The 23,903-nt window shown below is 42.5% G+C and overlaps 1 protein-coding gene across 5 annotated transcripts in view; it reads left to right on the top strand.

The window, feature by feature from the left end:
- The first annotated feature begins 14,813 nt into the window (after window positions 1-14,813).
- Window positions 14,814-23,903, top strand: part of caska (calcium/calmodulin-dependent serine protein kinase a) — a 143,709-nt gene continuing 134,619 nt past the window's right edge. For 4 of the 5 annotated variants that reach the window (XM_088012061.1, XM_015006268.2, XM_088012058.1 and 1 more), the window contains exon 1: window positions 14,817-15,571. In XM_088012061.1, the coding sequence (XP_087868187.1) occupies window positions 15,513-15,571 (59 nt within the window). In that variant the 5' untranslated portion in view covers window positions 14,817-15,512. Of the gene's footprint in view, window positions 15,572-23,903 lie in introns of all 5 variants that reach the window. The other variant, XM_088012064.1, reaches the window with a different exon arrangement.

Here is a 23,903-nt window from a genome sequence, read left to right as displayed (position 1 = left end):
ATATTTTAAACAAAAAACCTAATTGATAATCATTAATATTGACTGATTTGAAACTGCTATCTCAGTTTTTATCTTGTATATCCATATCGTCCAGCTCAGCATGCAGCACAACGAATAAACTCAAGATTATGAAGAGCCAACATTCCAAAGCAGCATCGTTTTTATTCATGCTGCGTATGGATGACTTTATTATTATGTTATTATAACAACGGCGATGAAGGAAAAGATTTTGCGAACGGAGACAGACTGGCAAAGCCTCAGGCTGAGAACATAAGGAGATAATCTCACTAAAAATAAACACTAAGATGCGTGGTCTCCCCAGGCCGGCGGTGGGTCCAAACGCATCACTAGGATTCCTTTGTGATCAGTGTGTGTGTGTGTGTGTGTGTGCGCATGGGGGTGTGTGCGCTTTTCTCTAAGGACACATCAAATACATTCCATCATACCTTGGCACTTTGTTGCAATTACAGCAAATCGAATGAACAGGGGAGCTTTTCACAGGATCAGAAGATTATAATATCCTCATGCACCTGTGGCGTCTCCAGGGTGGCTGTCATGGTAAGGGGCTTGCAACCGAGGAAACGTATCAGAGTTAATCCTGAGGAGGAGAGAGCAGCTGCAGCGACACGCTGCTGATGCTAATGGACAGACGGGGAGCAGGCAGGACTTCTCTAAAGCTTCATGTCTGTCTGGGAGTTTTCAGTTCTGCCACTTGGAGTTTGAGTGTTTGGATGCAAGCCAGCGAGTTCTGCTGAGTCGTGGTTGGGGCTGGTGTTATGCCTGCCAGTGCAGGCAAATCGATTCAGCGAACAAGCAAAGGGGAAGGCATGAGCCGGTTGATCAGCTGTTCAATCGACGGGCCTACAATCAGATGAGAACTGCTTTATAGAAACAGATGCTGCTCCTCTGCACTGGAAAAAAAAAGTTATTTGGAGCTAGTGAGGAAGAAGTGGTGAAGAGAAGACGGTCATCGCTAGTTGCATCTCCATTGACCATTAAATTGCGCAATTTGACATTTTGAAAAAAAAATTTGCTTGACAGAAATGAGCCAATTTTGAAAAAAACTCTACCACTGGTCCAAAAACCATGAAGAAGAAACTGATGGCAAGTTGTTGGAGGATGATGGCGTGGCATGTTTTCTTATGACTTATGATGAGTACGAGCTTATTCGTGTGTGATTTTAATTAAGAAACACTGGATGTTTTTTTGACATTATCTGCATATAGATAAAGTTTTGCTGACATTTTTTCTCGTTCCAATGTTGAGAAAAAAAATCTCTTGTTTTTTGATAAGTTTTGCCACTCAGATGAGATGGTTTTCTTCGTTGGTTGCATTGATTTTTTTTTTCCCTGCAAAACTGCAACAGAAAGACTTTTTTTGCATCATATGATCACCAACCGACAAAGTTGACAAAGTTTTGTGCACATTCGGGACGGAAACACAGATACTGACACGATCAACGTTTGACCACGACGCACCAAACAGCACCGACCTTTTCAGTTGTGACTTTTATCTTCGCGGGCTGTCGACGTCTGATGAGCTAACGCTTCACGTTTCACATTTAGGGTGAAAAAGGGAAACGACTAAAACTTGCAGGACGAGCATTCAGACACTCGGGTTCAAAAATGAATCGACCCACTCAGAAATAAATTCAACTTCCTCTCTAAAACACGGGGGAGTAAGGAGTTGTTTAGTTCTGCGTAATGAAAAGGAAGTCATGTGGTTTCATTAGGGCTGACTCACTTCAGGGTGTCCAGAGGAATATTCTGTATCAATAACCGTCTGACGGGAATCTTTTTGCCCCAGTAGGTTAATTGTACAAATAGATACTCTCATGCTTGCACACACTCAAAATGCTTCATTAGCCTCCGCTGATGAGCGCGGCTCCAAAGGCCCATTAGCACTTCGCAGGCACAGATGCACCAACGGCCCAATCACACATTTGTTGTGTTTAGATATGACTCTTTTTATTTTCTCCTGTTTTTTAATTGTCCTCTCTCTCTCGTCGCTCCTCTTCCTCCACTCTTGGAATCTTTTTTGTGAACCTTTTCATTTAATCTCCAATTAATCGTTCCTGTGATCAAACAATAACTCGTTTATGAAGGAAAATAACGGCACTGATTATAATTGCACATTAAGTCAGACTGAACAAATGAAAGCTTTTGCCGCCATATGTTAACGTCTGTATTTGTGACAAAGCTGCTCGCTAAAAGGAAACTTTAGATCTTAAAGTGGCGGCGCCTGGTGGACTGCCAACAGATGGCTGGGAGATTAGATAAAGAAATAAAGTTTTAGCTGAAGGAAAATCACTTTACGTCTGTAATCTAACATCACTTCGCTTACTATGGGATTGTGTTCATGTTCTAGATCCAGTAGGCGTTAGTGATGTTGATCCCAGTTTTTCTTTGTGTATTCATTTGTGTGACTCTGCTGCCATCAGCTGGAGGACAAGCTGACCGCTTTTTTCCCTTCACTTTCTTCTTCTACTACTCTCCGATTTGCATTAATTTTGTTAAGAATGATTTCAACTCTTAAAGGGGAAGTATTATGTAAATTTTACTTTTTTCATCTTTATATTATAATGTTATCCACTCATGAAAACATAGCTACAGTGTTGCTTTGATTCTATCATGCATGTTTAAGAAATCCTTTAATCTCCATGACAAGCATTCAGTTGTGCAGCACTGGATCGAGGATGAAGCTCCTCCTCTGAGCTGCAGTTTCCAAGCTTCTGAGTTTTCGGCATATAGAGCAGCCTCCTCCCCCCCTCACTCTCCCAATCAGCTCCTTCAGACTAGCCGGCACCAATTAGCAAACACCTGGTGGACCTGAGCATCTGCTGAGCTCATTATAGGAGCTACTTCGCAGTGCAACGCTGGTAAACATGTTGTTAAAGGGTTAATAGAGGAGTGAAATCGTGGAGTTTCAGAAAGAGCAGGAGCTTCTTAAAGAGACAGACTCAGTTTCTTTTACTAAGTTGAATTAACAACATAATTACTTGATTGTTCTATAAAATGGCACTATGTGCCTGGAAAACATAACACTGCCCCTTTAACTCTTTGTTTCCTCTCAGTCGTTTTTCTAGACTTTGTGTTTACCTGTGACAGTTTCCTGGAGTTGGTGATGTCATCAATCAATCAATCAAATTTTATTTGTACAGCACATTTCAGCAGCAAGGCATTTCAAAGTGCTTTATGTCATTAAACACAAAAACACAAATCACCAATCAAAACGTCATAAACATTAAATTGGTATGAAGTTATATGACTAACTGCTTTCCTCTCCTGCTCTTAACTCTTTATTGAACATCCACAGTAATCCTACATCAGTTCGTCCATTTCTGTTCTGGTTCTGCTGGACATTTCTTCCTATTAAAGGGAAGTTTTTCTCCCCCACTGTCGCTCCGTGCATGCTCTGTATGAGGGATTGCTGTCCTCCACACAACACAAACGATTGTATCTACGTGTTCGTCCAGGAGGAGTGAATCTGCAAGTCAACGGCTCGGTGCAATCTGCTGGGTTTGCTTAGATAGAAAAGGTTTTAAACTAATCTGAATAATAAACTGATGTATAGCATCAATTAGAATGTACGGATGACTGAATTGCTATGATTTTTTTTCGTAAAGCTCCTCAAGATGACACTTGTGAATTGGTGCTGTAGAACTAAACTGAACCGAACCGATTCTTGTACTTCTAGTTCAGTTTGTGTCCAGTGATTTTCTTTTTAATTGTCTCTCCTTGTGTTATTTCTCTACTAAACATCTGTCAGCGTTCCCTCTAATACCCCCCATAGAACATAAAGCCTTTGGTTTTCTCAGGTCTTTGTCAGGGTTCTCATGTTAGCTTCCTGTTCCTTACCACCTTCGTTTGTTTACTTCCTGTTTGGATCTCTGTGCCACTGGGTTCCTCCTCGTAAGTTCTGTTTTACTGAATTACTTCCATAATTTCATTCTGCTACCTACTGCATGGTACCAGGTGTGTGTGTGTGTGTGTGTGTGTGTGTGTGTGTGTGTGTGTGTGTGTGTGTGTGTGTGTGTGTGTGATAATAATATAATAATAATAATATAAAAATATTCCATATATCCTTATTGTGGTGGGAAGCTGTGTCTGGTAAGATATTCAACATCAGATTAACAAAGTCTGAATTTGTTACCTGATCAAAAGTTTCCATGTCAGAAATGATTGCCAACTAAAATCAGTTGTTTATGCTAAAACAATAATTATTGAATAGTAAATAACAGTGGAATTCAATGTTTCTTTACACATTTTGTCACATTGCTTGCAAAGGAGAAGCTAATGCTGCTTGTGGGTCCGCGGCGTGGAAAAGTTTGGGAACTAAGTTAACCCTCCGTGGGAGAGGAGCTCTCAGGTCAAAACAGAGAGTTAGATTATGTAATATTAACGCCTTAAAATGTTCAGATCAATCGCACGTCTTCATGCAGCCCAATGAAACGGTTTTATCTCTGCTACATGGCAACAAGCGTCTCTCTGCCATTTCGTTAGCATGTCTTTCGCCTCACCCGGCGTCTTGAGACGAACGACCTCCAGGCTGGGTTTTTTTCTCACTGCAGAAACTAAACCGTCGAGAACCGTTCCACCTGGGAGTCAAATTTAATTCAGCAGAACAATAAAAGGTACCACAGACTCCGGTTCTGTTCTGTTGTCCTCCCAGGACGTGACGGCGGCTCGTATCGGCTCCGGTAGCTGCAGCAGGTCGGCCCGTTTCACGCCGTGTTTCCACCCGACCCCATGAAGACACGACGGCCTTTGAGGAGGAAGCTGGCAGGCAGCTGCTGCTGCTGGGTGTGAAATGTGGTGACGCCTCTGAGGGGAGCCGTGATGGAGTCCAGCTGTGGACCGTGCTCTGCTGCCTGAAGAAGGGAAGACCAGTGAAATGATTTTTATTCACTTCCTTCCAGCATTCACATGCTTTGTGGGACATGTTTAGGTTGAGGGAGATGTTGTTCCTCTGGACTCCAGGGCTCTAAAGAAAAGAAAGCACACACACACACACACACACACACCGGAGTTTGCCATTGATCTCGTTGCTCCTCCGATCTCCACTTCCGCTGATAAGCTCTCTGCAGACGGCCCCTCTGCAGCAGTCAGCCTGACGGATGAGCTGCCTGTTGCCTTTGTACTAACTCCCATCCATAAATGAACGGACGGACGGACGAAGCGCACACAAGCACCGGGCTCGCCTTTCATTCATCGTGTCAGCGCCGCTGCTAACCCGATTATTCATCCATTCTGCGGGCTGCGAGGTCCATTGATCCAGCCCATGTTAACCAGGATTGAATTCTGTTTTTGTTAATAACATTAGAGGGACCACAGCCAACCCCCCCACTCTTCTCCTCCTCCCACTGCCTCTTACAGCAGTCTTGTCAGGCACTGGGGATTCTGGTCAGTGTTCCTGGTTCTTCTTGGAATCTGTTCATCCTGTGAGGTTTGGAAAGGAAAGCGGGGAACGAGACACAAATGTTGTCCTCTGTGGTTTTTGATTTTATCTTTAAAGTTTTATGTATTTTCCAGCCACATAGTGCCATTTTATAACACTATCAAGAAGCTGTTAGCTTCAGTTGTTAAAATAAATGTTGTATATATCAAATGGGTCTTTAAAAAACGCTACTTTGTAATCTGTCAGCTTAAAATTCTGCCTCTGTTGCTTTAAAAACTCTAGTTTGCCGTCACAGGGCAACACACCACACTGTCTGTCATCCACGTCTGTCTTCTTGGTTGTAAGTCGTTTTTTAACGACTTACAACCAAAACTCACTGAATTCTGCAGCTCATCTACGTGTAAGATTGTCAAAGTCAAGCTAGCATAACTGACCTACTTCTCCCTCTGTCGCAATTTTAGTTTTATTAAAACTTTTCCCTAACATGTGAAATGTGAGATCCTGTTATGTAGTCGTCATGGTATATTGTATATTGTCAATTAGTAGCAAAGCACTATGACCCTTTTTCTTTTATATAACACGCTACATTGAAGATTTAACACATTATGTTGATAACTTAACAGCTGAAACCAATGCTTTATGCACTGTTGGTGGAGGCATTTTCAAGGTACAGTGTATGTATCCTTTATTTAACCAGGAAAATAGCTCATTGAGATTAGAAACCTCTTTTCCAAGAGTGACCTGGTCAATGCAGGTCACTGTCTTGGGCACCCCGAGTTGTCAGCAAGTCTTAAGGGAGGATAGACAAAACACTTGACCATAAAACCTCTGCCACAATGTCTTTTGATTGCTAAGAGAAATCAATAGGATTTTTTTTTAAGTGCTAAAAGCTTCAGAATCTCAATTTTCAAAGAGTGCAGAAATGGATCTGTGCTGCCAAAGTACATTTCAACAGACCAAACACTAAATTTATTGTGGCACTGCCAGGGATATGAAGTTGAAGTAATCGTCTTCTTGTTCTCAGCTCTCAGGCTACAGGGAACGGTCAGAGTATTAGAGGAAAGACGCACACTGACACCGGAGGATGTTGAAGTCTGCACACGTTGTTTTTCCTGAAGCCTTCTACTGCGGGAGTTCTGTTTACTCTGCTCCTGAAAAGTAGAACAAGCTCTGCTTCAGACCTCAGCTAGAGGCAACGCTTAATGTTCCAGAACCAAACCCAGCAGAGGGTATCGTCAAGAAGATCTGAAGATCTGCATCTGTGATGTGCTCCGGAGCCAATCACGCATCAGACGCAGCCGTCGCTGATGGGCTGTTTGAAGAGAGAGTAAATACAGTTGTTTCTAAAACAAGTAAATTAAATATTAATGCGCTGTGTGTCTGGAAACAATTTGTGCTGCAAACACTAAGCAGCATCTGGAGCCGCAATGCGCTGAGCATGAATTCTTTACGCCATGTTGGAAGCACATGATGTGTTGAACTTACAAGCCAGTAGCACAGAAAGATAAACAGATCTTCCTTCACTGTGGAGCGGCTGAAGACGTCCTGCATTCAGTCAGATGAGCACTGAGGTCCAGGTTGTTTGGCATTGTCAAACAACCCGGAAGTGTTGTTGTGCAGATCATATTGCAAACATTTAAAGCAGAAGTATTGTGTTTTCCAGACACATAGAGCCATTTTATAGCACAATCAAGTAACTGTCACCTTCAGATGTTATAAAAATGCTGCATATATCAAATATGGCTGAAAAGAAATTTGACGTTGCAATTTAATGGCTTGGAATTAGGCCTCTGTCTCTTTAAGAAGCTGCTGCTCTTTCTGAAGCTCCGCCCTCAGGAAGTCATCACAATATGGCTCCTCTGTTAACCCTTTAACAACATTTTTACTAGTGTTATACTGAAAGGTAACTCCTGTAATGAGTGTGCAGGTCTATCAGGTGTTTGCTAATTGTTGCTGGCTAGTCTGAAGGAGCTGAATGGAGGATTTTACATAATACTAATGCAGTCATACTTCCTGTTTTCACACAGTTCTTATCTTGCCACTGTAAAAAGATTTTGTTTTTTTCAATCCTGTCAAAGTTCGTTACTTTTGTCTAGTGTTTTTCTTGGTTTCTGAAATGTTTTATTGCATTCAAACTATTTGGTCCCGACTGAATCTATGTCTGTTTTGTGCTCTTTTGTGATTGGTGGTGGTAAATATGCCCCCTTCACCATAAACATTCAACTCCAACATAAAGATTTTATTGAAATGTCTGTAGTGGAGCCAGTAAGAACAGTGGGGATCCTTAAATAAATAAACATACTGTATCATCTGAAGGGAAGATATTAACTGCTCAAGATGTCTTGATAGAGCCCCACATCAGAAAATTAGAATAATCTGCTTTCCTAAAATAATGTCTGCCGGTAATTTGTTGCTTTAAGTGAAATAATCATCTGCCCTCAAACTACACAGCAAAAGATTTTTTTTTTCAAGCTGGTGTCAATGAAGAAACAGGTAGTCAACCTTTTCTCCTCTGGCTTTAGAGCGTTTTAAATTCATAAGGTTGTGTTTTCATAAGACAAGGAAATATTGTTGTGCTTTGGTTCTGCGTCTCATATTAGTCTGAATAAGCAGCCTGTCAAGGAGTGGTAACTCACAGAGGTACAAAACGATTTCCTGTCAAAAAATAAATTGTGTCAGTGGACCAAATTAACGTGGAAGTGCTGCAAAAAAAAAAAGAAAAACAGAAGGTGTTACCAGCCAAATCTAATGGTTCACAAAACATCACATGTAGATAGACCTCAGACGACAGATTTTTTTTAAATAGAAAAGCAAAGGGGAGCGATTCTGAAAGCAGACGCTCCGGGGGAGCAGATGACTTCCTCCAGATCACAGGAGTGCTGAGGGGCTCCAACAATATCTGTGATCATCCTCCTTTCACTTCAGAGGGATTGAACACAATCACCCCCAGATCTCTGAGTGGCCTCTTTAAGCAAACTGTCACTCATGTCTCTTCATTCAGAGGAGACCTGCTGGGAGAGCCGCCCAGGGCAGCAACACGCCATCACCATCTGGAGTGTGTCCTGGTTGAAGCCTTTTGTTTCTCATCGTTACGGCTTACGGAAAATGAAAACCTACAGTTTGATTTGTCAGGAGATCTGAATTATTCTTAAGGTGGAAATGTTAGGCTGTGGCTGACAGGGTTCTGTAGAAGACTGCTGACTTGGCATGTTTTCAGCCACCATAGAATTGCTCAAACTGAAAGTACGAGAAGAAACAAAATGCTTAGTGGAAAATCAGCAGTTTTGAATGAAGCTCACATTTTTCAAAATAAGGTTTTTGCGCTAGTATGAGCTGATTACATATTGAAACTAGTGCATTTCGCAAAACTGCAGTGGAAACACTTTCTTCACATCACACGAGTCATATGATCAACAGCCGGATGTTACTACTGGCAGAAATGACAAAGAAGACGACAGGAAGTGGCAGGAGGAAGATGTTGTTTTTTTTTCAGACAACATGCAGCTGGCTCCACCAGAACTCTGAGTCTCTCTGCATCACACAGTTCATAAAAAGTTGTCATTTCAACATGTAAAATCTGTTTCTCCAAACTACAATATCTCCAAAAAGCCACATATGTAACCACTTTCAAGTAGGTGGGGCTTATAACTCTACTGCCTGAATAAGACCCAGATGTGTCCTCTGATTGGCTGATTGGTGATGAGCACTGTATTATGAATATATCTCATATAACTGTTTACATCGGTCACTGCGGTCGCTAATGAGTCGTCATCTGAACAAACTTATTCACATGTGAGTTTAATTTATATTTTAATAGAAACACTACAATTGATGGGAGCTACCCTGATCAGCTGTTATAACATCTACAAATTAGAGCTGCCACTGCTGGTTACATGCTGTTAGTAAGGTACGTACCTCCTCTGGCGTATTCAACATTTTGTTAAATTCCTCAGCAAGAGGAAAATGGATTAGTGACTGTCCACGCCCCGCCGGCCCAGGGACAACACTGTAAAAACTCTTTGCAGTAATTACAGCTGTAGGTCAAATTGGCCTTATTGTCAAGACAGAACGGCTCCTGTTCTGGAGATGGATGACCTCTGCTGGTTTGCCACAATGCTTTTACGTCAAACCACAAATTCTCCAAGAATTTGTCCTCTGGGCTTTGACTAGGCTATTGCAAAAACATGTTGGCATGTTTTTGGGGGGTTTGTTTTGCCCCTAATGCTTGGGGCTCCTGTCATTCTCAAAGATGACTGTATGTTGCAATGTTTAAGAATTTGCCTCTGTCACGATTTTAAATGTAAACACGTTCACACAACATGATACTCTCACTGCTATGCATATGCGTGGGACCAGTGATCTGAGATTTCTTCAAACAAAAGGCAGAAAGGCAGATTAGTTTGGGGATCATGTGACCAAAGCTGCTTCTTCCACAGATTTATTTTGGTTAATCACTTTTTCACTCGAGGCCATGCAGATTTTAATTCTTCTGTTCCTTTATGGGACAGTATTATGTGTTTTCCAGACACTTGGAGCCATTTTAAAGCACAGTCAAGTCACTGTTACGTTTAGTTGCTATAAAAATGCTGCATATATCAAATATGACTTAAGATAAATTTGACTTTGTAATTTAATGGCTTAAAGTTGTGACTGTCTCTCTTTAAGAAGCTCCTGCTCTTTCTGAAACTCTGCTTCAGGAAATCATAACATAGTTTCTCTATTAACCCTTTAATGACGTTTTACCAGCACTGCACTGAGAAGTAGCTCCTATAATGAGCTCAACAGATGTTCCACCAGGTGTTTGCTAATTGCAGCTGGCTAGTCTGTAGGAGCTGAGTGGGGGAGGTGGAAGCTTGGAAACTGGAGCACAATTGGGCCTAAAATTGGTGTGGACCAAAATCAGTCTGGCTTTATAAATATCAGTGATCGGCCAGAAAACTGCAATCGGTGCACCTCTACTTTTTTTTTATTTTACTAACAGCAATAATAACAGCTACTCCATGAAAGTTGCCATGAAAACAAAATTCAACCAGCTGCTGGTCCAGCTCTGATTGGATGGTTTGTCACCAAGCACTCTGGCACTGTGTGTCGGTTTGTGACGTTCTCCGTATTTATGTCTAGGAATATGAGACTGAACCTTCAGAGATAAGCCTCACAGCATTACGTCATGTTATCCAGCTTGGCCAGGTGAACCGGTTTGCTGCTGTGTTCAGCGTCCCTCTGACGCTGAAGGAGTTTAGGACCAGCCCCGCTGCAGGAGACTTTATTTTAAAGAGCTAAATGGGTCAAGTGCAACAATATTATTTACTGTACTTTTATTTGTTTGTTTTGTTAACCTCTCCGTTTTTCTCCGATTCATATTTTAAAATGAAACTTTGAAACACTGGAGACGCTGGTGTCTGCTGTGATAACATGCAAGTAACCGCACGTGGTTTCACAATACCGCTGTGACCCCAATATCACCCGACAAGCAAATCTTCTCCGTGTTTGTGATTTCTGACTGCGGCTAAGAACCTCCGGGTAACACACACACACACACACACACACACACACACACACACACACACACACACACACGCACACACACACCCACACACACACACACACACACGCACACATACCAGCGCTTCTCCAGCTGAGACTAGAAGAGTGTGTTTGTAAGAGATAAGATTTTTCTCTGATGTCCTGATTTCTCTGCCGTCCTAAGCCAAATAGGTTCAGAGCTTACAACCTAGCAAAAAAAAAAAACGCAGTGAGGTGACGCAGCCTCCCATCGTCTGCGAGGGCTCAGGCTGCCGCCGAAGGTTTTCAGTGGCCCAAACAAACAAAGGAACTCTGTGCTAAATAAGCAGACCCACATCGAGGGAGCTCAACCAGCACATACAGGGAAACTGCTGAGGGGCTCGTTTAATTACACCAGATCCTTTTTTGTTGTAAAGAAAAAAAAAACATAAATAAAAGAACAAGCTCATCATCGTTCACTAAATCTGCTTAATTATTCACTTGACGTTAATTAGGCAATCATCTGGCAATAGAGTCACCCACCAGAGTGAATGAAACATAGATCTATCCATGTTGTGCCTACAGTGACTTTCTTTTAGGTCATGTTGTTTGGTGTTACGGGGGTTTGGGAGCCCAATGTTTACCCAGGGGCCACTGCAGCCCCTCAAATAATCTGGAATTAAAAAAGAGGTTTACTGTGTTAAAATAAAAAAAAATAAAAAAAATAAAAAATCTAATTAATTAATGTCGTGAAACTCATTCTGGCTGAACAGACTGATTAGGGAACCAGAACAAAACATGTAAGAAAGGAAACCAGGCGAACCAAAAGAAAAGGAAAAGAGTTGGAGAAAAGAAAGGTGAAGCTACTAAGTTGTTCCAAAATGTAATTGAACTTCAGTTCAAAAAATACCTTATCAATCCCAAAGCGAAATGAAATGTTGTAACTCGTGTTTTCTTCATAGAGTTGTAGTTTGAAGCTGATGCATGTTGGCAGGAAGGATCTCCTGTAGCAGTCTGTGTTACATAACATCTAGAGAACCCTCTGACCCTGTTGTAGGACAGTCAGATGAAGGATTGTCCGTAATGCCGCAGCACATTATTTTCACTTCATCTTTGATTTTTGAGGTATCATTTGAGCTTCTACTATGTTAACCAGCTGCTCCCTGTTGTAAACCACCCTGTTGCTATGGTTACATGTCATAACAAGCACCCAAATGTGAAACCGTAGTAGCAAAAGTCCTTCCAGCTGCACAGAATCTAAAACCAGAGAGAATAGTTGTCCCAAAAAAAATCCCCTAAAGTTTCTCTACACCTGCAGAAAGAGAGAAAAAAAGAGAAGCCATAGCAACAAATATATGCATATAAAATTTAACACCAGCCACCAAAGAGGAGTGTGACAGGACATAAGAAACATTAAAGACAGGAATGGTAATACCAAATGATTGGTAATGATGCACAAAAATCTGTATATCAGTACTGGCCAAGCTACACATCATGAGCCTCATGGACTCGGTATCAGTCACAGAGCCAGAGTCTTGTTGCGTTATTCAATTTGTTGTGATGAGTGAAGTCTGGTCATTTCATGAAGATGCCCACACAGAGGGTAAACAGACAGAAGCTGTCTTCAGAAGACATTTCAGCAGGGGTATTTGGGTAGCTCTTGAATTGCTACAGAATGGCAGTGAACGTTTTGATAAGCCAATCAGAGGAGGACGTCCTGGTCTCAGCGTCTTGGCGGCGTTCAGTTTGTCTCCTAATGCCGAGATCAACTCAAAACCTTCCGCGATCGACGTGTTGCAGCCCTGCTCTAGTAAAGCACGAACAGTTCAGAAACTATATGAAATGGGAAAAAAGTTATTTATTAACTGATTAAGTCGTGTTTTAGATTGTTCTTGAAAAACTAATCAGTCACGGCTGCACAGTGAACCCATTGATTCTTTACAGCAGACAGCCGCTCCTCTCTCTTGCAGGTACTGCGTACCCCCACTAAGTCTTTTAGGGGTACGCAGTACCCTACCGTACCCCCTTACTTTCACCCCTGCATTTCAGACATACAGGGAGGAGGCTTTGGAACTAAAAATGGCAACGTTGCAAATGATTGTAACGTAATGGAACCAATCAATGACTGTATCAAATGGTGATAACATCTGCGCATCATCAAGACCAGGGAGCAGAGCCGGGTCGTTCATTTGGTAAACTGATCGGCCATTAACGGCGAACTGCATGCACAGATGTCATTAAGCGCAGCAGTCTAATATTAGCAATGCAGTAGCAAATGAGAAGCGCCGTCTGATGAATAACGCTCCAGGCGAAAGGCTGTGGAGGTGGAAGAAACAGCTTAAAGCCAATCGTTTCAGCGCAAACTGTAAAAGCAATTGCGTTTCACCGTTTCTTGCTAAATTAATTTGTTTTGAGTGTTTTTATATTTTGTCACTTCTTACTGTATATACCTACACAAATATATATTTCGCTAAGATTTTATGTAACAGACCAACAGACCAAAGTAGTGCATGGTTGGGAGGAAAATGATGCAACTTTTTTGATAATTTTTCTGCTTTCCTCTTACATTCCAAAGTAAAATCCAGCACAAGCATTCTCCTTATTGGAGTGTACCTATGTGATTTAAAGGAGCCTTATACATATGTATTATATGTACAATGTTGCCTTCAGGTCTCATGAAAATCGTGTATATATCAAATATGACTTAAGAGAAATTGGTAACACTATTTGAAGGGGTGTGCATAAGACTGACATGACATTGTCATAAACATGACATAACACCTGTCATGAATATAACAAAGTCTTTGGGCCTCTGTCTCTTTAAGAAGCTCCTGCTCTGGCTTCAGTATTACAACACTTCTCCATAAAGCCGTTTGCAAACATTCTTTGGGGCATTAGACTGAAAAATAGTTCATTAATAAGCTCTGCAGATGCAATTACTGCATCCCACATGGTGTATGTGAGTAGCTGCGTTTCCATTGCAAATGTGTGCAAAATATTCCGCTGATGTCGAAAAAGCACAATGTTGCAATTGTGGTGTCTCCATTAAATATGAAGCGTGGTCAAAATCACATGTGAATAAGTTTATAAAACATGATCCATGATCCTCCAACTACTTCCTGTCGTCTTCTTCTTTGTGGTTTGCGCCAGTGGCAACATCTGGCTATTGATCATGTGACTCATGTGATGTGATGAAAAAAGCTTTTCCATCGAAGTTTTACAAAATAAAGGAATTTCAAAAGATCAAAAAAGAGAAAAAAAACACTTCCCCCCACCTCATTCTAGCACCACAACTTTTTTTTTTTATCAAAAAAACTTTTCCCCCCCGAAATTGGCATATTTCCATTTAGCAAATTAATTTTTGAAATGTCAATTTGTGCAGTTATATGGTTAGTGGAAATGCAGCTATTGAGGGTTGACTGAACCTTCAGGGGAGTTTTAATAAAAAATATTTAGGTTGGATGTGATACAAAAAAATAGTTGCTTTTGGAATGTAACCATTTTCAAACATTATATTTCCAAACTAACACACCTCATTATGTTTTGTATTAAAAATGTCATATTTTATACCCTCTCAATCTCCTTTTTATAGCACACAGACTATATGAAGACGGTTCTTCTAAAGTGAGATAACTTACTTATTTCATAGAGAACAGTTCCAGAGACTTGTAAACTCACTGTCCTTAATGTTTCCGGCCGGGAATTCCACTTTATTCCCGTCCATTGATCAAGTCCAGAGAAACTGCGGTTTTAGAGCGACGTATATGGCGCCGCAGCTCCACCATGTTGGCTCAAATCCGTATAGGACCGAACCGAAAGCCCCGCGTATCTGGCACGCGCCAAGATGGAGGACGACGGAGCAGTTTCATAACTGCCGAGTAGGAGGAGCGTTGGTTTCTGGAAGCTCCGCGGAGCAGAGCGTCCGAGCAGCGCTCAGGCGACGCCGGGAGGACTGCGAGGTGAACCGACGGACTGAGAAGTGCAGCTGGAGCAGCGGAGACGGGGTGTGACGCTGTAAAGAGGAGTTCACCCGGAGGAGTGGACTGTCCGCGTATCCCGGGAAGCTGTAACGCAAAGAGCCGTGGATGTGGGGACCAGCGTAGCCCACCTGGATCCGCGCTGTAACCCGACTCTGATGGACTGAGCGGCGCTGTCCGCCGACTCCGCTCCCGCTTCTCATCCTCTCTGAGCTCCACATGCAGAGCCGAGGGAAAGTGTCAGGGAGCGGACACAGCAGCAGGAGAAGAAGAGTTTCTCATGTTTGACAGCTTTGCTTTCTGAGACACCGGGAGGCTCAACTAAAGGCGGGGCGGAACCGGGGGTGGGGGGGCTCTCAGACTGGACTGCTGAGCTCTCCTCGTCCCGACACCCCAACTGCACCACAGCCTTATTTTTTGGGGGGCGGGGGGGGTCGACGACGGAGGCAACAACTGGGAACAAGAAAGCTATTTTGTAACTCTTCTTAGGCAGCCGGTGTGCTGTCGTTTGTTATTGTGAAGCGGTCAGCCGCCCCTGGCCTCCGGTGACCACATCCAGGAGCGTTACCAGTTTGGGGGTACGTCTGTATTTCGTGGAGGTGTGGGTGATAATTCATCCCCGGCCGGACTCGGACTATGGCGGACGACGACATTCTGTTTGAAGATGTGTACGAGCTCTGCGAGGTCATCGGAAAGTAAGTGCCGCTGCTGCTCTCTTCCTCTGTGTGGCCGCTTCTTCTAACGCAGGTCAGCCGGGCTTTCTAATCAACTCCTCCTGAGGACCTGTCACGCGCGCTCACGCACGCGCAGCTCCAAAACGCACGCGGGAAGAGCTTGGCGTCAGTTCTGGAGCTGGTGGTGCTGTTGTGGTTCCGTTCGCCGTAAATATTTCGGCTACAAGCAGTCATTTCCTAAAAGCACCTTGAATTTAAGTAGTGTTGTTTTGTGACGGTAGAAAAACGGAGCAGGGTTTCGTTCTGAGTTTGTCGTTGCCTGTTGCAGCCGCCCTAACATACATTAACCGGCCGTAAAATGTGTGCGCTTTGACCCAGTGACAGTTGGCAGGTTGATGAAGAGATTAAAGGGGCATGGCACAAAGCGCGTCATGAGTCATGCACACTGCACATCTGGTCTTCCTTAGTGACTGGAAGTCTGATCCAGACTACTTGCAGGGATAGTGACTGCAGAGAGGGAGGCATGACAGTAGAGTGATGCAACTTTAACCATGCTGTTGTTGTAATCTTGTTAAGGACAAGCTTGCCACATTGTTAAATATTGAAATGATTAAAATTCCGCTATAACAGATATGTAAAGTCTTATTACCAAAACTTAAGATTTTTATGGCAGTAGTGTAAGCTGATATCATAAATGATAATCATGTTCTATAAACTCACCAGTGGGCTTGGTTAGACTTTACAGGGGCAGTAGCCCAGAGCCCCAAGTTTTGGGGGTGGCCCAAAGACTTTTTCTTTCTTTTTTTTAATGAATAAGTGTTTTTGCAAACATTGTACTTTGTATAAAAGTCATCGGTGAGTTGTATTACCTAATGCAGCCTAATTTACTTAAATAAACATACTTGTTTATTTATTTTCAAATACTTAAAGAAATTGTAAATATTAGAAAATTATGAATTTATAGTAGATTTTTTTGTGGGAACAACATGGAATTATTGGCTGCTATGTAGGACTACCTGTTAATGTGCTGTAATTTGCATTAGTAAACACACTTTTCCTTAATGGATAGAGCACCAAAAGTGGCTGCAGGCTAAGGGGCCACATCCTTGTAAATCCTGCTCTGCCAGTGGCACAAATGTTTGAACACCTGCTGTCAATTTTGTCTTATGACCTCTTCAGTTTTTTTTTTCTGGCACATTGTCTGTTGATTGGGTTTCATGCTGCTTTTTCCATATGTTTATGATCTGTATCACGACTCGTCAAGACTGAGGGATGACTCGTTTGAAGTTTACTGGGAAAGTTTGTAAAAATTTTATTTGAAATCTCCTGGTTTCATAATGTCATGCATGTTAACTAAGTCTTTTGAAGATAAATGGGCCCACAGCATCACAGATTCCCTGCCATGCTTATCAAGGGGCCATGAAGTCCATTTCTGCATTTTTTCCCTTGGTTCAATCCAAACCCACTTGGGGTTCTGAAATACTTTTTCATTTATCTTTTCAAATACAAGGTTCATTTGATAGTTAAGAAATAGTCATTTTAATGCTCCATGAGTGTGCCTAAGTTGTCACTTATTAGCACAGTGGATCAGAAATTAGGTCATGCCATCAGCTTCATGAGTTTCTAGAATCCACTATGATTTTTCGACATGTAAAAGTTCCAGTAATTGTGACAACTCTGATTTTGGAGAATTAATTCTTAACATGGGATGTTCTCCCTCCACTGTGTGAGCATGCTTTGGTTGAAGCTTGAGTTTTTTAGGCTGCATTCACACCAGCCGTCTTTAGTTCGCTTTAGCCAAACTCTAGTTTGTTTGCCAAGAAACTCTAATTTGTTTGGGGAGATGTGAATGAACAGTCGAACTGTAGGCCACAGTTTAATTGAAACAAACACCGGTGCAGTTCGAATCCATATGTGAATACAAACGGACAAGAGACTGCTCCAAAAGCTGGAAGTGGACTAAGAGCAGGGTATTATGGGGTAAATGCAACCAAAACAAACATGGTGCAGCGCCAACACAGGCGAGGAGGGGAACAGGTTTTTCAAAGGGTTTACAACGTTTGGCACAGAGCAGTGTGAAAGCCGACCCCCCCAGCTCAAAATGTAATAAATGTCGCAATTTTGGTCCCCAAATCCAACTGAGTCCACCAGACTATCAGCTGAGAAAACACCCTCAGTGTTAGGTTTTTCTGCTGCAACAACAACAGATTTTTACTTTTTTATTTTTGCATATTTTCCAGTGTTGCCAGTAAACATGTCATAAATTTTTGCTTCGTTCAGCTGCTGTATTTTGCTGTCTCCACTTTACTACTAAATAGAGGGGGAAGTCTGTTCCAGGCAAAGCCGTTTCTGTCCTTTGGAGTCGTTCAAATCGCTGGGCTTGAACCAAGCTCCTCATTGGCCGAACAGACAGTTGAACACCTGATTCAGGAGGAGCTTGGCTCAGGCGACACCGTGTGAGTCAGACCACGCGGGCCGACTGGTTGCGGGACCGCTCCGTGGTGTCGCAGAGATGGTTGACTGTTTAACGGGGGCGACGAGGCCTGGAAGTCACGGAACGTGTTTAGGCAAGCCCGACTGTGCTCTTTTCTTCTCCTCCGCAGTCACAAGCAATCTGTTTCTCTCTCACTCAAAATGCTCGCAAGTGTGGGCCTGAAGAGTGAGGCTGCTCTTCCTGCTCTCTGTCCTCATGCATGAAATAAAAACATATTCCTCAAGAAGCAAAAATAAAAACACAACGTCCTCAACCTGGATGTCGAGGAGCGCTCCAAATTCAAGTGCCTTGATTCAGCTCAGTCTGACGGCCCCTGATTTGTGGTTTCTGGTTGGATATGACAGCTTGTCCGAGATTTGCGGTGTTCAGAGGACGAGAGGCACCTTTCATTGTCCCAGCTTCCCTCATCCAGAAACAGACCAGACCGCAGTGACGAAAGGCTTCACTTTTAAAGTTGTTTGTCTTTCGGCGTGTGCGATCTGCAAGGTTTAGACCTGTGTGGTGTGGCGTATGAGCTGCTAAATATAGGCTATCCTGAACGGTGCTTGGAAAGCGGCTCCCTGATTTCCCTGTAGGTTGTGGGAGCTGGATTTGTAGTGTCTTGAAGGAGTATTGATCTTTTACCACTTCTTTTTCATCTTCCAGTTTCTTGGGATTTTACACGGTAGACCAACACAAAGCAGGGCATAGTTGTGAAGTTGCAGAAATAGGGCACATGGTATTCCTTTTTTTTAACTCTAAGATATAAAAATCTGAAAAATGTGACACACTTCCTGGATCTAATTCTTTCAGAACCAACAATATGTTCTGTTTGCACATATGGTGACCTGTAGACATGTTGCATGTTCTTGTTTCTATCAGGAAATTTTGCAGCGCGCAACACTGGAGAACAAAAACACGATTCTTGTACTTACCATCCACAGTCTTTTTTTTTTAAAAGCTGAATCCAAACACACTGAATTCTGCAGCACATCTACATATTAAGATTGTTAAAGTCAAGCTAGCATAACAGATCTACTTCTTTTAATTAAAACTTTTTCCTGGCCTGTGAAATGTGAAACCATTGGACCTTGTTATCCAGCTGTCCTAGTGATGACAGTTAATAGCAAAACACTGCGTCCCCATTTCCTTTATATATCATACATTTAAGGTTTTTATTTTGACAACTTGACCACTAAAACCAATGGTAATCATTGCGTGCGAGCAGGTTTTTCCCCCTCCAACAGAGAGCTGGAGAGCAGGATCCTGTATGTGTGACATGCCCATAAATTAAAGAGAGAGTTATTTCATTAAAGGTAAACATTTGGACTCCTCTTGTTTTTTTTTTTTTACCAAATTACTGGAAAGACTGAGTTTGACTGTGTGCAAAGTTCGCATAATGAACATTGAGCCCTTTGGGAACAATGCAAATACGCTGAGCCCAGGTACGGTATACTGAGCGGTACAGAGCTCTGTGCGAAGTGTTGTGGTCAGAAGTTTGTGGCCGTGTTTTATGTTGAAATGCGTTTGGACAGCAATGTTGATATTTCACTTCAACTAGTCCACTTCCACCAAACCGGCCTTTGTATCTGCAGGTGACATGAATACAGAAGACGGGGTGAGAAACAATGTACTTTTCTTTTTCAGTTCTTCACTAAATTACTACAAAGACCATCAAATGGTCAGAAACTTTGGGAAATTGCAACGTTGTGGTCCACAAAGGAGGCTGTCAGCAGGAGCGTGTTGCGTTCTCTTCATGTCACTTCTTTAAAACAAAACCGAGGATGGAGGGAGTAACTTCATCTAAGCGTGGATTGATATTTAAAATGCAAAATTGTCACTCTACCTTGCAAAGAAGACTGGGGTAGATCATGAGGATCCTTTGCACACCCACAGCAGAAATCATTTTCAATAATTGTCTCGACTCAAGAGTCGATTTTGACCCTCAAAATCAGAATCAAATCGTGAGAAAAACTTTTGCGTTTTTGTTCCTGGTGGAGAACTGGCTCTGCCTTCCTCATCACCTAAAGTCCAGATGAAATCAGACTGTGGTTATATAACACAGCAAAATATTTCACAGGGACAAATACTCCTGCGAGGCTCTGAACGCAGAAGCTGGAATCGCATCCTTGGTCTGTCCTGGTGGTTTTGTTTTACGGCTCCTCTCCCTCCCCAGCCTGTCACTCCAGCGCGGTTTGTGTCCCAAAAACAAGAAGGGCTCGGCGAGGGCGGGAGGGGAGTAAATGGAGAGGTTAGGAGCACAAAGACAGGACTGCGTGGAGTAAATGTGGGAGGAGGGGAAAAGAGAGAGCGGCTGCACTGGAGATGGGATGAGTGAGTGAGCAGCAGAGGTCGGGGGTACAGTGGAAGGAAGCAGTCCATTAGTTTGACTCACACATCAAGAGACACTGTGTGCCTTCAGGCCATTCACTTTTCTAGTTCATCCTCAGAAAAGAGTGATGCATTGGTGTGTGGGTGCGTGTGTGTGTGTGTGTACTTGTTTAGCTATCCTATTTAGGACAATTTCTACCATAGTTCTTAACCGTATGACTGATGGGCCTTATGGGGACCAAAGTGTGGTCCTAATACGTTAGTCGGTGTGAGTTAAGATTCAGCTAAAGTTCAAAACAGACAGTAACGGTCTGTCCCTAGCCCTAGGAAAAATGTTTGGGTTAGGCATCAGTGCAGTTACTGAACTCAATGGATGTCCATACAAAGTCCTAATAAAGATGGAAATGCACATGTGTGCGTTTGAGGTTTTCCCCCCAGAAAACTTGCTGAGCTAAGGCGAGTCATCCATTGGCCTATCTTGTTTTTGAGTAAAAAAATGTTTGAAGTTGACAGGAAATGTGAAGTTATCACCAGGTAATTATGTGTTTTTGGAAGACATTATTGACAACACTTAAACACCAATTATTAAGTCTTAAAAATGACAAAACATGACAAAAGTACAATTAAAATAAATATAATGTTTTTTGCACTTCAGTTGTTTCGTCCTAATTTAAGGTGTCCAAAATCTTTTCTCCATGACTTATTACTTTACTCTGAAGTTTTTAGCATGTAGACCGGTAAAGACAGGCAGAGTCTGGTGAATAAACAATGACACCTGACGTCAGCCTCCTTATGTGTTCACATACTGATCATACCATGTTCCCATTGTGCTTCCAACTGTTTCACCAAAGACTCTCTTTAACTCGTCTTTCTTATCACTGTTATCTTAGTGAAGCACTAAGCAGGCGTCACTTGCTTAGTGACCAGCAAGTGAAGCCTGGTGACTGGGTCGGCCTTCCTGTGGCAATATGTTATTACTTTTTAATGAAGGCGGCGAGGAGAGTTCAAACTTCCCAGCTGAACATTTCATCAGCATTGCTATGTAAACCTCTGGATGCCCCATATCACCATGGCTACTCCACGGTAAATAAGAGAAATGAACCTCCATTTGCATTCCTCATGGCCTCCGAGGACACTCTGGGGTGCAGTAGGAAGGCTTAATGTCAGTATAACTCTCAGACCGAGGAGGTTATGTTAAGTGTGTGTGGTTGTGTGTGTGTGTAGCACGTGTCACTTCTTAATTCTGTTTGGTCCACTGTGTCCCTTTCCCTGAGGTGACAGAGTAAAGCCTGAGAACTGGCCCCTGTCTTAGGGTGTGTTCACTTAATGGCCCAGCTGGCCATTTCAAATCCCCAACCTTTTTTTGTTGCTGCCTTTTCCACCTCTAACCAGTGTGTGCTGTGCATATTTAGGCTGGTTTAGACCGAGCAGGCATTTCCACATGTTCCCAATTAAACGTGTGAAACACTGACCTAGATGTGTGGAAGCAGCTCCTCTACTGAAGCCAAGGCCCTCTCAGAGCGGGCCCCGGGGCTCTCTGTGGTAACGGTGGCTGGCTTCTCTCACTGAGGCTCGGCATTGCCAGCCTCATTGTGTCTAAATGAATCTGACAGAGGGCGGACTCTGGTGGCAGTAGTTGTTAGGGATTGGTATTGGTCGCACAGTTTTTCATTATTCATGTTTGGTTTTGTTTAAATTGTGATCACTCGATGTTTGCTAATCCCATGACATGCAGGTGTTTAGACATAAAATTTCACTATGAGGTGTAACTGGTGTTATGAAGTAGCCTGGCCATCGCCTTCGTGCGTAATTCAGCTCAGATTTTAATCTAATTTCAGTGCCAGGTCTGGACTTTCTCCCACTGACTTTCTACCAATCAGCGAACAGAAGGTGAAGTTGTGAACGATGACGTCAATTGTTGTAGTCTAGCTAGCTAGCTAGTTTTAGCGACGGCAGCAGACGAAGTGAACAAAGCCTTACGGTCCATGTTGGCCATGCTTCCAGATATTTAATTGACTTCAACAGTTGAGTCATTCAGCTCGGCACTTCTCTCTTGGCATTGCAGGATGGTTGTCAGTGCAGGGAATTTCCGGTAAGCTTCATATACGTTACATACGCCTCGGCTAAACGTTAGCGATTGGGTAAAAGTTACAATTTCCAGGAAGCTTTTCAATAGCTGAGAGTCCAGACCCTCTGGATGACGCGAAATATGGAATAATAATAATAATAATAATCCATAAACTTTTCTCTGGGCTTTTTGTTTGGTTAGCTTTTAAGAGCGGTATTTGTGTGTAGTAGGGTTTTGACTGTAGTCATGTGCGACCAGTCATCCATCTGTTTAAAAAAAAAAAAAAGACATGGATAGATTTTAAAAATACTTTTGTCGTTACTGCTGTAAATACCAAAAGATATAAAAAGACTGTATTATATTGGTGTCTTGAAGAAGCCTATTGCAACTGGGAATATTTTTCAAGAACATTATTTGTGTTTGTGGTGCTGTGACTGCATATAGTTACCTAAAAAAATAAGTAATAAGTAGTCTTTTTTACTGTTATCACAAAATGTCTCAATAAAATTCCAAGTTCATGTCGCCCATCCTTATTTCAAGCTACAGAAAAGTAATTTTTAGGAATGCACAGATATTAAAACTTTAGCCAATATTAATACTGCTGTTATAGTGATAGCCATACCAAAATTTTCATTCAATTTCTTAAATTTGATTACTCGATTAATCATCAGAATAATCGACAGAGTATTTGATTACTAAAATAATCCTTTACAACAGCCTTAGTTTGGATACATAACAACGTCCCAAAATGATGCACAGCAGCTAATCTGTTCCACTTTGCATTTGGCTCTTTTTTTGCCCTTCTCTTGTGGTAAACCTTGTAAATCTTTCTTAATTGGCTGCAGTTTTTTAAACAACATCCTAATAGCAATTAGCATATTTTCCCCCCAATTTGTCAGCACTGTGACTGAATTGGAGCTGCAGTCTGCAGGGAATAACATACATGTCTCCGTCTCTGGGGGCCTTGCCAGCTCTGTGTGTGTGTGTGTGCGCGTGTGCGTGCGTGTGTGTGTAAGCGGCACACGTTATACAATCTCAGGCTCTCCGTGGGGGGGCTTAGAGGAGCAGAATCTGCTGAGAGGCTGCCTTCCGCACGCACAATTACACAGAGATGATGTAACGGACAGATCTTACTCTGAACCACTGAAATATTCATCCCTCCTCATCATGTTGGGGGGAAAACACCCCCCCAGCAGGCCCCAGCGTCTCCGCAGGGTGCCTGCCAGCGCTCCGAAGATAAAGCTCCATCCAGTGTTTGTCGGGACCTCTGCAACAATAACACCTTGTCATGTTCATTGTAAGAAAAATGTTGCACTTGGCGTAATGTGCTTATCGCATCTATTTACAGCTAGAAGTCAACCATGGATTTGCTCCATTGTTAGAAGTAAATGTTTTTGGAAAATGACATTCTCCCTTGAATCCTTTGAGTGCTGTTTGATTCTTGTGCGGCATAAACAGCTGTTATCCAAGGACCAATTCTC

The sequence above is a fragment of the Poecilia mexicana genome, unplaced genomic scaffold, assembly GCF_051168715.1.
Source record: "Poecilia mexicana isolate PSO_F unplaced genomic scaffold, ASM5116871v1 scaffold_2, whole genome shotgun sequence".
In the NCBI taxonomy this organism is placed as follows: domain Eukaryota; kingdom Metazoa; phylum Chordata; class Actinopteri; order Cyprinodontiformes; family Poeciliidae; genus Poecilia; species Poecilia mexicana.
This window is presented reverse-complemented; position numbering and strand designations above follow the sequence as displayed.